The sequence below is a fragment of the Aspergillus heteromorphus genome (assembly GCF_003184545.1).
Source record: "Aspergillus heteromorphus CBS 117.55 chromosome Unknown BO70scaffold_1, whole genome shotgun sequence".
Lineage (NCBI taxonomy): Eukaryota > Fungi > Ascomycota > Eurotiomycetes > Eurotiales > Aspergillaceae > Aspergillus > Aspergillus heteromorphus.
Window position 1 is genome coordinate 272,690 of NW_020290406.1, and position 13,251 is coordinate 285,940.

Below are 13,251 nucleotides of genomic sequence, written 5' to 3' on the forward strand. Positions count from 1 at the left end.
TTTTCCCTTTCGGCGCCCTCAATCTCAATCTCGGTTCTCTCCCTCTTTTTCTTCTTCCCTCTCGCCCGTCTTGTCTCTCTCTTCATCTCGCCCCCCCCGTGAGATGAAGCCTCGAAGTGACCCTCTGGTAGGATCGTGAGATTGGCCCATGGATTGAACCGTCGCGGGACCGGGGCGACTACTGAACCGTTTCTTTTCCCTCCACTCGTTTCACTTCGCGCCTGACCGGGTAGCTTGATTCTCGACCCATTTCTTCACTCGTTACCACTGCCCTGCAGCCCTTCTTAAGCGCCTAGTATTTTTCTTTGCTTTTCCCGCGGGTCCTCTTTCGGTTCCCCCATCTTTATCAACCAGTCCCCCCCCCCCCCTAAAGTTCGAACCTGTCTTCGCACTTCGCATCCGTTGACCTTCAATTGTTTACTTCTCGACAAATGTCCAGCGGGAACTGGGGCTTATCATCTCGTGGCCATGGTCACAGGAAATGGAGACTTTCGATATCCGCCGCCCCCTGCAGGCACGCATGATATCCCCAGCCGTCGCAGGATCCCCAATCCCCCCCGCCTCGATCCTCTGAGACTCAATCCTCCCTTCCCACGCCCCTCGACGGCTGATGGCCTGCGTCCTCCCCCCCAACGGCCACCCCCCGTCCCTAAATCACCCCGACTCCATCATGCCTATCCTCCGCAAGCAGATCCCGCACGGCGCGCTGTTTCGCCCCAACCCCGAGACGACGACGATGACTTTGTGCCCCGAAGGCCCACCTGCCGGACCCCCACATTCCCTGCGACCCCAAACGATCGCCCAAGATACCCTGCCAAGGCAGGCGATTTTGAGCATCCCCCACCCCGAAGGATCCCCCCTGGTGCACCAGGGCTGCGCATATCCATGTCCACCTCGAAATTGCACAACCGACGCCCACGGCCCCCTCGGTCCCGGGAGCGACAGCCAGACGACCTGTATGGGTTGGCACTGCCTCGTGCTCCCCCTCCCGGAAGTTATGCAGATGGCCACGGAGAAGATGAGCTCCGCTCCAGCGTCAACTCCGCCATGACGTCGCGGTCCAGCATCGAACATGCCAGCGGAACGGAGCGCAGCAGTGTCCTCACGAAGAGTAGCTCGATTACTGACATGTCCCCCGACACTCCCGACGGGCCCTTCGAGAAGGATGGGGGAATGAGCGTGGAAGATGCCATTTCCATGTACCTTGACGGCTTCAGCGATGTGACAGAGGAGCCGGGGTCCCCTAGCCTGTATGGTGATAGCAAAAGACCGTGGAGTCCATGTCCGCCTACTGAATACACGATGGACGGACATACTTCCGATGAACATTCGCCCGACCTTGATCCTACAGAGGACCTTCCCCCCGTGCCGCCGCTACCAGAGTTAGATCCCCCGGAACCAAGGCCCATCGAGGGACCGCCTGAAAGTGAGGACATGCCAGATCAGCCATGGAACGATCTCTCGAGTTTGAAATCACCAGCCCATTCGGAATTTCAACGACGTGACCAATCGACCACAGTCGTGATCCCTGGTGCTGTACCGCCTCCGCTACTGCCGGGTACCAGCACTCGAGATTGCTATGGCTTCCGGAAGGCTACTCACCATGTGACTCTCGAGCAATACGAGGCATGGCATCGCACTTACGTCGGCTTTGCCGCGACCCGGAGGACGAAGTGGGTGGAACTCCTTCGGGAGAACCGGCTGCCAGTCACAGACCCCTCGTCCTTCCCCCCGAAGTCGAACAAGATCAAGAAGCTCGTGCGCAAGGGTATTCCGCCCGAATACCGAGGCGCGGCCTGGTTCTTCTACGCCGGGGGTTACGAACATCTCAACCGCAACCCCGGGCTCTACGAGCAGCTTGTGCAGCAGTCCATGATGTCTCCGACCAACGACGATAAGGAGCACATCGAACGCGATCTGCACCGGACGTTCCCCGACAACATTCATTTCAAACCCGAATCGGCCGACCAACTTGGCGCAGGCGCTAGCGCTGGTAGCAGCAACCTCAAGCATGGTCACGGGTCAGTCATAGTCGAGACCCAAATGATTCAATCCCTACGACGGGTTCTGTATGCATTTGCCATCCACAACCCACAGATCGGCTACACACAATCGCTGAACTTCATCACGGGTATGCTTCTGCTGTTCCTGCCCGAGGAGAAGGCGTTCTGGATGTTGCACATCATCAGCTCTGTCTACCTCCCCAGCACACACGAGATCAGCCTGGAGGGAGCGAACATCGATCTGTGGATTCTGATGGTCCTGCTCAAAGAAATTTCGCCGCATGTGTACAACAAGATCGCCGGCTCCGGCTTCGGTGGGAACTCACGGGCCCCAGCGTTGACAGTGACCTCCCGCCTGCCTGACATCACCCTCGGCCTGACCAATTGGCTGATGTCAGTCTTCATCGGGACCCTGCCGTTAGAGACGACCCTGCGCGTGTGGGATGCTTTCTTCTACGAGGGTTCCAAGACGTTCTTCCGAGTCTCTCTGGCCATCTTCAAGTCGTGTGAGCGGGAAATCATGGCGGTGTCGGATCCCATGGAGGTGTTCCAGGTAGTGCAGTCGGTGCCGAAGAAGCTACTGGACGCCAATGCCCTGCTCGACGACTGTTTCGTGCGGCGCCACCGCGTCGGACAGGGTCGGATCGACGAGCTGCGCGCCGCGCGTCGGGCGGCCGTTCGGCACGAGAACATGCGTCGCTCGCGGGCGTGGAACAAGGGTCAGATCCAGGCGGCGACAGACGAGTGGCCGGGCAGGTCGCGGACTCCGATCCCGGGCATTGAGCGCGGCATCGCGGGTTCGTGGCGACACATGAAGCAGCATGCATTTCGGTAGGGTGAGCGAGGGAACCAGTGAGTGGTGGAGTCCGTCGGTAGGCGTGCTATGTATTTATTGATACCCACAGCAGCTTTTATATGTTTGAATACCTTTTCTAGTGTCTATATTAAATCCAAAACTACTTACCATTACTCGGTATCCTGGCTGTCTTGTATGGCTCTAGTCCCTCTGATTACCTGTAGATCGACTTCGCTCTGATACAGGCTATCTTCTCTTGGAGAAGCAAACCATGAAGATGGGAGGATACTCGTCCTGTACTATCAGTTGGTGAATCCACCTTCATCACAGACTACTTCACTACACATCCTCAACCTTGAAGTCCATCCTCAGCCCTCATTCCCAGCACCTATTCACCCAAATCTTGATAACCAAGCCATGACACCACTATATAACCCCCCCCATCCTCCCTCTCCCATCCTATTCTCCTTCTTCCCCTTCTCCATCCTCTCCATCCTCCTCTCAGGATGATCCTCAGCTTTCCTGGTTCCGCACCCCCGGTTTTAACTACATGAACATGAATTGTCCAACAACACCGACTTTATTCTTTCCCACCAAAATCTCTTTCTTGAAAAAAACATATCAATTTTCTGATTACCGGATCGATACATTTCAAACTAACCTGGTTTAAATGGTATAAAATAACAATATAAGATAACACTATATCCTCCCTGTGCACAACCCAAAGATACAGATTATGGAAAGTACTTATAGTACCTGCCAGTCCTCATGTTCCTCTGGCTCATCATAGGCTTCCCAGGTTTCCGTCGAGGAAAGACGGATATCCCGAAGATCTACTGTGGACAGCATAACCTATCTATCCAGTCTCTATCTCCATGATTATACATCGAGAGAATACTCCAGGCAAGTGGAATGGGGAACTGTACCATTCTTCGCCACTGCAAACGACAAGCGAGACAGAAGACAGTGCTTTTAGCTGTCGCTATTCGCTATCCCGTGGAAAATCTCCGATCTTGACTAGATCCAGGGAGACATATTTCCCACAGGCTCATCCTCCAAGGGGATGTGTTCGCCGGAGTCATTTGCTGTTCCTCGGGCTAGTCATGTTTACAAAGAGCAGAACAGACTAAAGTAAACTTCGGGGTATCTTTGGTGCACGTACCTTACCCAGCATGTATCAACCACCAGCAAGGAATCATAGCGCGCGCCGATAAAGCCGAAAAAGGACATACGCGGCACCGCTCGGGGACTGGATTTATGACAGTCATGATGTGGAGAATAACATGCTCAGTTTTACAATGACGGCGATAATCGGGTTCTGATGTATCTGGCTCGAATACTTTCCTATTTGTATTCATCATAAAGAATTGGCTCCAGCGCCATTTATCCAGATATGCTATATGATATTTCTATTCTATCTAAACAAAGATACGGCGAAAGAAGCTGGCTTCGTCTGGCCTGCTATATACGATCATATACCATGAGAGAGAGATACACAAGAAGCAAAGCCGATGAGAGATTTACGGTACCTCCCAACCTCCCTACCTACAAACCTACCACCTGATACCACCAGACAAGCGGCCAACAATGCCCAGCAAAGCAATATGCAAGTTCGCCTAGTCAATCAGAGTGAGTTAAAGCCGGAGCTGCGCGCCCAGCCCGAGGTCTTCATCTTTTCCGCCCTCGGGCAATTCCATGAGATTGTCTACATTTCGATCTTTAGGCGGCGGAGAGGCCACCTGAAGTTCAACAGCATAGCATTACACTCGACGCAAGCCAGCACTCGGACGGAATCTGGATAGAGAACATCCTGGTTCCCTTTAAGGATTGAATAGACAGGATTACGGGAGCTGATCGTTCGGCCATCGCAGATCAGATCGGCCAAATTTCCAACTTATGGGGATGGATCCATCCATCCTTATTAAACCCTACAAAAACCCAAGGGCGGACAGATAGAAACGACCTACTTCGTATTCACACAACTAATGAGCAATCATTATCGAGGACAGATTGCCCGTTACTATATACATGTAGCCATTGATCCTGAAGCAAACGGATTTATCTCTCTACCTACGAGGAAAAAAACCGTTACTTATCTGTCCGCCAGGTTGGGTTGATGATGATGCATACTTCCCGGAATCAACGGGAGTTCAATGCAAGATCAAGCGATAAGTATTGAATCAAGTCCCAGTGGCTTCGAGATCCTCTGCCAGAAGACCGACCCTTCCTGTTAGAGACCTTCTGCAACGGTCATTTACATTTATAATTAACATATTAGGTTAGCGTCAATTTCTTAGTGGCCCGCTAAGGCCTAATCAGGATGAACCTCCGTGGTTAATTACTTATAAGGTGCATGAACAAAGTACAAGCGCTAGCAATTATCATTCAAAGAATTAGGCCTAGTGTAAAGATTACTAAATAGTTAGTAATCAGCAGCTATTAAGAATTACTGTTTTAAGAAGAATTAAAGCTATTCAGACTATCTGTACACGCTTAACAGTCTAAACAAGTATAATAGACAAGCGTGATAGACAAGTGTGATAAACAAGCGTGATAGATAAGTATAATAGTATATAAAGATCAGGCAGAAGCCTTGATAAAGTAATATAGAGTACTAGTAAAGTAATTAAAACAGGCTGTTTTAGAGGGCCCTAAAGGGCTTATATATATATATGTTTATATATAAATTGAGAATATTTTCTGCCTGCTAAGGCGGTGAAGTAAATATTTTTCAAATAATTTTATAGCTGATTACTAGGGGCGGGCCGCTATACCCGATTTTGAATTGAAAGGACAATGATAAATGACCGTTGCAGAAGGTCTCTGTTAGTTACGTGCGGGATCTTCAATATTAACCTCGTCTGCTGAATTCCCTCCCCTCCCCCCACAGGAGGCTATTTGAAGAGAGGATCAGCCATGTCAGAGAAAAGAACACTGATACGAGACTGTAATCATCTACATCTGTGCCTTGAAAGCATTTTCTTTTTTTTTTTTTTTTTGTTTTTTGTTGTTGCAATGCCATCCTCCTCCAGGCAAGCAAACAAACAGAACAGACCAAGAAAAACATTGAAGAGGGACTATGGCAGGGCATATCTGCCTTTTTTTTTTTTTTTTTTTTTCCCTGAACCAGCTTTCCCGGATACTGACTGTGTCCTTGCTGTCCCGAGTAACTGAATATCCATTTGGGCTCTTGGCTGCCAGTAAGAGTAACTTAAATATATCGTGACGACCACTTTGCATGAAACTGAGCGAGCTGGGCAAGAACTAATACTACACTCTCATTGGAAAAAATTGAAAAAGTGGATTGGCACACATGATGACATTACAATGCTGAAACCGCAGGCGAACGACATCCGGCTCAAGATAGCAAATGAGGCAGGTCGTGTGAGTATAGTATTATACATCCAAGGATATTAAGGGGGTTGGAATAAAGGGTTTATGGAATGATTGTCTGGTTGATTTGTTTAACCGTTCATTGCGATGAATATTACAGAATGCTAGGGCCAGTTTCCTGATACAGGTACTAATACTATACGTATGTTCTTCTACAATTGCACCAGTTAATAGAACGGTGACGCTTACTCTAATGAGCTGTTACTGGGATGACAGGGTTCATCGAGCTTGAAATTATATTCATATTATTCTTTATATGACTGCATTGATATGAAATCTGGAGAAGAGAACTCTAGATCTAGATCGAACTTATATAGACCCCCCCAAACTCATTCTCAAAACCTACGCATGAATCGCCTGCTGCACCTTTGGATACAACTGCACCAAGCGGTAATACATATCAGGATGATCGTTCACCAAGACCTGGGGATCCCAAGCCATAGCGGCAAAGATAGTCTCAATGCCACTCCCGACAGGGGTCATAAAGATCTGGCAGATCTGCAGCCCAATCACGAACGCAAAGGCCATAATAACCGCCGTGAAGTCGCCGTTGCTATTATACCCGGGTTTGGTGAACTGGAGATACAGATACGCCAGAAGCGCACAGACGTACGATACAAACACGGAGCCCATGGTCAGAACCGGCCCGACGAGACAATCGGTGACGAGGGCATCGACTCCGCGATCCTTCATCATCTTCCAGGTATCCTTGGCGGAGGGGATATAGGCTTTACCGTAGAGGGCGATGTGGCAGAAGGCGTAGCGGTTGAAGAAGGTGACCAGCCAGTCGAGGAGGGAGATGAAGCATCCCAGGATCCAGAACATGATGGAGCCGACGATGTTGCCCTGGGCGGATTCCTGCTGCTGGGCGACGGAGCAGGCCTGACGCAGCATGTTGATGATGGCGATGATGAGCGAGCCGAAGCTGATGCTGCCGAAGGAGTAGGTCATTGCGCGACGGAACGCCCCGCGGGTGGCGCCCTTGGGCAGGCCGTCGGGGGAGTTGTTGAAGAAGTACCATGAGCCGTAGACGCCCGCGATGGTCGTGTGCACGGTGTTCTTGAGCCACTCGCTGAACCAGTACATCGCGAAGGTGACGTAGACGACCAGTCCGATGACGCGGGCGGTGCTGCAGCCGCCGGAGCCGTTGGCGCAGGACGGGTTGGTGCCGGAGGAGTCGGGCTCGAAGGCGACGTAGATCGAGACCAGCGTGACGGAGAACCAGGCGCCGAAGGCCACGGCCACGATGCCGCCGATGGTACTGACCAGGAACATGTGGCCGTAGCGTCGCGACACATCGATCGAGACTTCCATCATGTATGCGGTGAAGGGGATGCGGGGGATCCAGCTGATGAAGCAGACGATGGCGAAGACTCCGAAGATCAGGAATACGATTCCGCCGCCGTATTGCTTGCGCGCGATGTAGTAGATGCCTGTCGCGAGGGCGAAGACGATGTTCAGGATGCCGGTGACCCAGATGAAGAGCTTGGAGAAGTAGCGTGCCCCGAGGAAGTAGGCGTACGAGAAGGCTAGCGCGACGCAGAGCACGAAGATGAAGAGGACTAGGGTGTTGGTGTCCAGGGAGAAGTCGTTGGACGAGTCGTAGATGCCCCCGCCGTTGAACCCTTTGTATTTCGCGTATCGGTGGATGGCGACGCCTGAGACGGCGACGTAGCCAAGGAAGACGGCGATGAGCTGGGTGGGTTAGTCAATTGATCACAGTCAATCAGTCAACCCAGTTGGGTTTGATGGTGGTTGGATTTACCAGCAGTCCTGCCCAGATGTCGTTGTACTTGGGCCGTTCGACCTTGAAGGCCTCGTCGAAGCCGTACACAGCCTGGTTGTAGGTGGGCGGCGGGCCCTGGGGTGGCTTTGGTTCAGGTGCGCGTTGATAATCGCCGCCATTCTGGTTGTTGTAGGCCGGATGGATGGGAGGTTGTTGGTATTGAGGATGTGGTTGCGGTGGCTGTTGCTGAGGCGCGTCGCCAAAGCTCTGGTTGGCGTTGTAGTAGCTGGATGCCTGGCCACTCATGATGGGCAGCTGTCACAGCGGGAGGAGAACGATCAGACGTGAAGGAGGAGGAGGAATGTATCCAGATGGTCGATTGCAGGCACGGGGAGGCAATCAGGTAGATGAAGTGGTGAGTTGGCGCAAGGGACATCCAAGACGGCATTTCCGCATGCGGCATCCGCACTGCAGCTGAGCAGCAAGCAAGCGGAGACGCAGCACCCACCAACCAGCTGCTGCCAGCGCGCATAGAGCGCGTCATGGTGAGATGATGGACGATGATTGACGATGATTGACGAGACGATTGACTCCAGACCCTTCCTGGATCCATTGGATCGGCAAACTTTATCCTAGTCAGGATCATCGATATACATACCTGGAAGGTTTGACAGGAGAGCGAACAAACCTCAATTAGACTTCTGCCGGCAAGGCCGGAGGTGCCTGGTTCCCTGATACCGAGTCAGTGACTTTCAATGGTTCAAACACTCTCTTAATTCGTGTTTTATCAGGTGCTACAGGCCCGGTTGTACTTTATGCCTGTGTGCCTCAGGCATGACGTAGGGCTGGATGGGACGGATATGCCTGAGGCCTCATACATGGAGTTATTGCCTCAGGCCTTATATAAAAGACTCTTTGCCTCAGGCTTCATGGCCTGTTATACTTGCCTCAGGCACAAAACATCCAGACAACACCAAAAGTTCAAAAACGATCACATATTAATCAAAACTGAATCTACAAGGAGTACATGACATCATACGCAGCCATTAACCATCACAAATCATCAATCCGACCCGACCCGAGAAACATAAAGCAGGTATCAGTCTCCCTCTCCCACGTCCCAAACTCCCATCATTATCATCCCAGAACCCCAAGAAACCATCTTACAACATCCACGACGCCACCAGTCCTGCAGCAATCACCACACCGACAGCCTGCGGCACGGACCGTCCAGCCGCACCCTCGAACAACTCACCCCCCTGTCCGTTTCCACTCTGGCTCGTACCGGGGCTGCTGGCATCATCGTAGAAAGTGCCATCATCCTCGGTCTCAGTCCGGGTGGGATCCACCCCGCTGGGTAGCGGGCCTGGTGTTCCGGAGGCCACGACGGTGGAGGTAGCTGTCGCGGTGGAGGTTGTGAAGAGTCTCGGTGAGGAGGTTGTTGCACTTGCTTCCGATTCCGCGGAGGGAGTGGTGGATCCGGTGGCTGTAGCGGTGGCCGTCTCCGTCTTCGTAGCAGTATCGGTGCCCGTTGCAGTAGCAGTGCCAGTTGCAGGGACAGCAGCAGGGACAGTAGCCGTGGCAGTGGCAGTGCTCGCCTCAGTAGCCGGGACATCCTGTCCAGCCGAAGTCACCGTCTCAGTCGCGTCGACGCCGGTATCAGCATCAGGAGCGCCGGGGACAGGCGCCTTGGTCTCCTTGCATGCACACTCGGTCTCCGTCTCCGTGATCACGTTGTACACGACGTCGGCGTTGGAGGCATCCGTCATGTGGACTTTGCTTTCGGCGGTGGGGTCCGGAGCGTAGGCGCGGGGGGTGTTCAGGTTGATTCTGGCGTCCATGTTGGCGGGCTTGTTCACGACAACGGAGGCGGTCGAGTTGGAGCTGCTGTTTTCGCCGGTGCTGCCGTCGGTGGTCGTGTCCATGGTCACGGTGATGTCGGCGTGGGCTTCGTTGGCGTTCGCGTCGGTGTTGGTGGTGTCGGCGTCACTGGCCACCCTCATCATGGGCTGGCTGCCCTTGCGCGCGGAGACGGGGCTTCGGCGTTGTTGCAGACGTAGTCGGGGATGTTGGCGGTGGCTGTATGGGATTTGTTAGTGGTGAATTGGAGAGGGTAGGCGCTGTCGAGGGGGAGGGCGTGGAGTGTGGAGGAACATACGAACACCCGCGGTCGCACAGCTATCCAGGGTGGCCTGGTCCAAGTCGGATGGGTTGAAGGGCGCATTGCAGAAGCAGTCAAGGTTGGAGGTGGAGGTGCACGCGGTTGAGTGGTACGTGCTGGCGATGGAAGACTATCCGATCTCAGTTTGTGTCTCATGCTTCCAGGTACATGGATGGATATGATAGACATACAGCACACTCCAAATACCCCAGCCCGGTGTTGGTGGCTGTGGCCAGGGTTATAGTGGAGAGCAAGAGAAGGGTGCGCATTATGTTTGTTTCCGTGAACGGTGGCAAGTAGTATAAAATCGCTGCGGTGCAAGTTGCTGTGGTTGAAACTGGGCGTACGGTAGGTGGTGTTTATCGTGGTGATGGCCGGTGGACTCGACGTCTATATAACTCCCTTTGCATCCCTTGGGATTCCATGCCAGGCGGCCGCTGTGGTGTTTTGAGGGCTGTGCTGTTGTGGTGGATGGCGGAATGCCAGGAATGTATGTGCCCTGTGCTGGCCAGGGGTGTGGCGAGGTATGTATGAATGTTCTAGCAAAGTTTAACTTGTTGATGTTGATAAGATGCATCTGTGGCTTGATGCTTGTTCTTGTGTGATAATTTCAATGCTTTGAGCTGAAAGAGATGCATATTGCTGTTGGATATAGTTGTCTCTTCATAGACACCCCGGCTCCAGGGCTGTCGGATCGAGGGCAAGTTTCTATTTGAACCGCGATAAACACGACTGAGGGCGACCTTGAACCCATGACATCAATGGAATGGGCCAGCAGCCCAATAAAGATTACCTCCGATCGACAGGGAAAATTCCATTGTAATGCAGCAAGCCAAAGATAGACTGTACTCCGTGACATCAAAATCAAGATCAACATCGTTACCCGGTTTTCACCCATATATCTTAGACCCTCTCACTGGTTACACAGCGGGTCATGCCCACCATCAACCAAGCAATCACCTTGACAATCAGCGTAAGCACGTGCACAATCACATCCAGGGACAAAAACAGAATCCGCAGGCACGCGCGTGTAATCCAGGGGAGCTTCTGACCCTCCCGGGCGCCCCGACGGTAGCGCCCATACTTGGCCATGTCAAACTCTTCCACCACAATCTTCCTATTCTTGGGCTGCTTGGGCTGCTTGAGATTTCTCTTACCCCAGAATTGGTACCACCTTTTCTCGCTGTCACTGTCCGAACTAGATTGGACAGACTTGATTCTTGCCCAGAGCTGGCTGCCTTCTTTGGCATCCTCTAGTTCTGCCAGGGTGGTGACAAAGGGTCCGTGGAAGCTGGTGTTTCCAGAAGATGATTGGCTTTTGGGGGTTGCTGCTGTGAATTCCAGCCCCTCCAGCGCAATCTTGGTAGACTCGTCTGAGGCTGCCACGGCTAGTACGGCGGAAACAACGGCATCAATTGCAAATAAAGAGGGGACCGTTGCGATGATAGAAGCAGTAGATATAGAAAATATCATAGTTGCTAGGTCGAGAGATGCCAGAGGCTCGTCCAAGTCTGTCAACGGAAGCGTGGATGTTCGAGGCGTGGCCACCATACTGCCTGTTTCCACGGCATTGGCTGGTAGAGGTGTCGTGACTAGTATTGTCGGAGGCTGGCTGCCCCTTGTCCCCTCAGAAGAGCTCGATACTGTGATATGTAGTACACCAGAATACTTCGACCGCATTGGCGACAGGGGCACGCCAGCCGCACCGACCAGAGCGGGCGGTTGCTGCCTACAAAGCGCTGGGTGTTGAAACTCATAGACCTTTTTGGATTGGTTCCAGAGGAGCTTGCATGACTCCTGGGCTGCTACTCGTTTAAGAGCATCCCCCTCGGCTTCAGCGGCCTCTGAAGGGGGTAGCCGGAGCTCTTTCGATAGCTCCATGGCCTGGTCAATGGCCAGGATTGCAGCAAGTCGGGGGAACAAAATAGCGACTAGCCCGTCGTAAGGTGGTTGGCGACGCGACCTTTTTTCAAGTTTGAAGTTCATCACAGGAACACTGCTATCTGGTCTAGAGGGGTTCCTCCTTGTGATAGTTATGTCATTTGTTGCAGAGGTGCTGAGCGTGTAAAACGGTATATTAGGTGTTCCGAAGCTAAATGTTTTGGAATCGATCCTAGAGGATATCAGTAACGAAAACTCCGTAGCTTATAGGATGCTTACCGTTCAATAAGCAAGTGAAAATCTCCCGGAAGGCTCCGTGAGCGTTGCCCATTGGCAGCTTCCCATAGGCTCTCTAGTTCTTCACGCGCGGAATACGGCTCCAGTGGGTCAAGAACGCCAGTGGGAAAATCCATCACGCTCGCGGGGACGGTTTTGGGCCCCAGGGCCCGATCAATCTCTGGCGCCGACAGCATGATATCCGGAGGCCTGGGGTGCTCGCGATGAGACGAGGGCTCTGGATAGTAGTGTTGCTGGTTCGGTGGAAGATCAAAGTCATATCGAGGAAACATGGACTTCATTTGCACCGCTGGAGCAGTGGTGACTGAAGAGCTGCTCTGAGGACAAGAAGCTTCGCTGACTTTGGTCGAATACGGAGATCCAACTCTCTCAGGACGCTTTTGACGCATAGCATGATGCATGGGTGACCGGGATGTTTCACGTTCTTGTATCGTTTCGGGAATGGAAACTGGCGTCGATGTGGACGCATGTGCCTTGGGAGGTGTCTTGAGACTGTGGGTGTCTTCGATGAGCTTGAAGATGACAGCTTCCGTGGGGCTACTCTTGTCGCGCAAAGGTTCCAGAGGTATCGACTCTGGAGGTGTCCTGAGAACTGGTTTCTGTTTGCCTCTTGGAATCGAGTCCTTGACCGTTCTTGCGTCTGAAGTGGGGGAAGGAAAGAGTTGAAATTGGCTCATTGTGCTGGTAGTGCAGATTATATGAAGGTGTTGTTATTAGTTCCAGGGCAAGCAGGCCGGTGTGCTCAGGCACTTTTGTCATACACTAAAACAACAAAAAAGGAATATTGTAAGCGTGTCTCAGCCGTCAAGAGGCAAGGAATCAATGAAAGCATGGCGACGCAAACCATATATAACCATCCCAACGCCCAGCTGCAGACGCCTGCCTCACACGGCAGCCCGTGTGGATAGGACACAGACCTAGAATCCTGTCCATATCTGGCAATGTCCACACTGGCGGCGGTAAGGGTCTAAACGATGACAGGCTGCGTTAGTGT

At 52.5% G+C, this 13,251-nt stretch overlaps 4 protein-coding genes across 4 annotated transcripts; 1 reads left to right on the top strand and 3 right to left on the bottom strand.

Moving 5' to 3' along the window:
• Positions 1-65: 65 nt before the first annotated feature.
• BO70DRAFT_357203 (putative GTPase activating protein (Gyp3)) lies at positions 66-2,963 on the top strand. The gene has a single exon (XM_025541979.1). The coding sequence runs from the start codon at positions 469-471 to the stop codon at positions 2,836-2,838; it is 2,370 nt and encodes a 789-aa protein (XP_025403789.1). The 5' UTR covers positions 66-468; the 3' UTR covers positions 2,839-2,963.
• A 3,571-nt stretch (positions 2,964-6,534) lies between these two features.
• On the bottom strand, positions 6,535-8,313 carry BO70DRAFT_401793 (choline transporter-like family protein; the record flags this gene model as incomplete). Its single annotated transcript, XM_025546991.1, has 2 exons — positions 7,958-8,313; positions 6,535-7,887 (listed from the first exon to the last, which is right to left on the bottom strand). The coding sequence occupies exons 1-2, from the start codon at positions 8,222-8,224 to the stop codon at positions 6,535-6,537; spliced, it is 1,620 nt and encodes a 539-aa protein (XP_025403790.1). The 5' UTR covers positions 8,225-8,313.
• Positions 8,314-9,081: 768 nt separating this feature from the next.
• Positions 9,082-10,824, bottom strand: BO70DRAFT_401795 (uncharacterized protein; the record flags this gene model as incomplete). Its single annotated transcript, XM_025546992.1, has 3 exons — positions 10,271-10,824; positions 10,073-10,209; positions 9,082-9,997 (listed from the first exon to the last, which is right to left on the bottom strand). The coding sequence occupies exons 1-3, from the start codon at positions 10,346-10,348 to the stop codon at positions 9,082-9,084; spliced, it is 1,131 nt and encodes a 376-aa protein (XP_025403791.1). The 5' UTR covers positions 10,349-10,824.
• A 158-nt stretch (positions 10,825-10,982) lies between these two features.
• BO70DRAFT_391489 (uncharacterized protein) lies at positions 10,983-12,934 on the bottom strand (the record flags this gene model as incomplete). The annotated part of the gene is made up of 2 exons (XM_025546226.1): positions 10,983-12,192; positions 12,240-12,934. 2 exons carry the CDS (start codon positions 12,932-12,934, stop codon positions 10,983-10,985), a joined length of 1,905 nt encoding a protein of 634 aa, XP_025403792.1.
• Between the last annotated feature and the right edge of the window lie 317 nt (positions 12,935-13,251).

Excerpts from the sequence above, each read along its gene's own strand:
- BO70DRAFT_357203 (XM_025541979.1), top strand. The coding sequence starts at position 469 with ATGGTCACAGGAAATGGAGACTTTCGATATCCGCCGCCCCCTGCAGGC.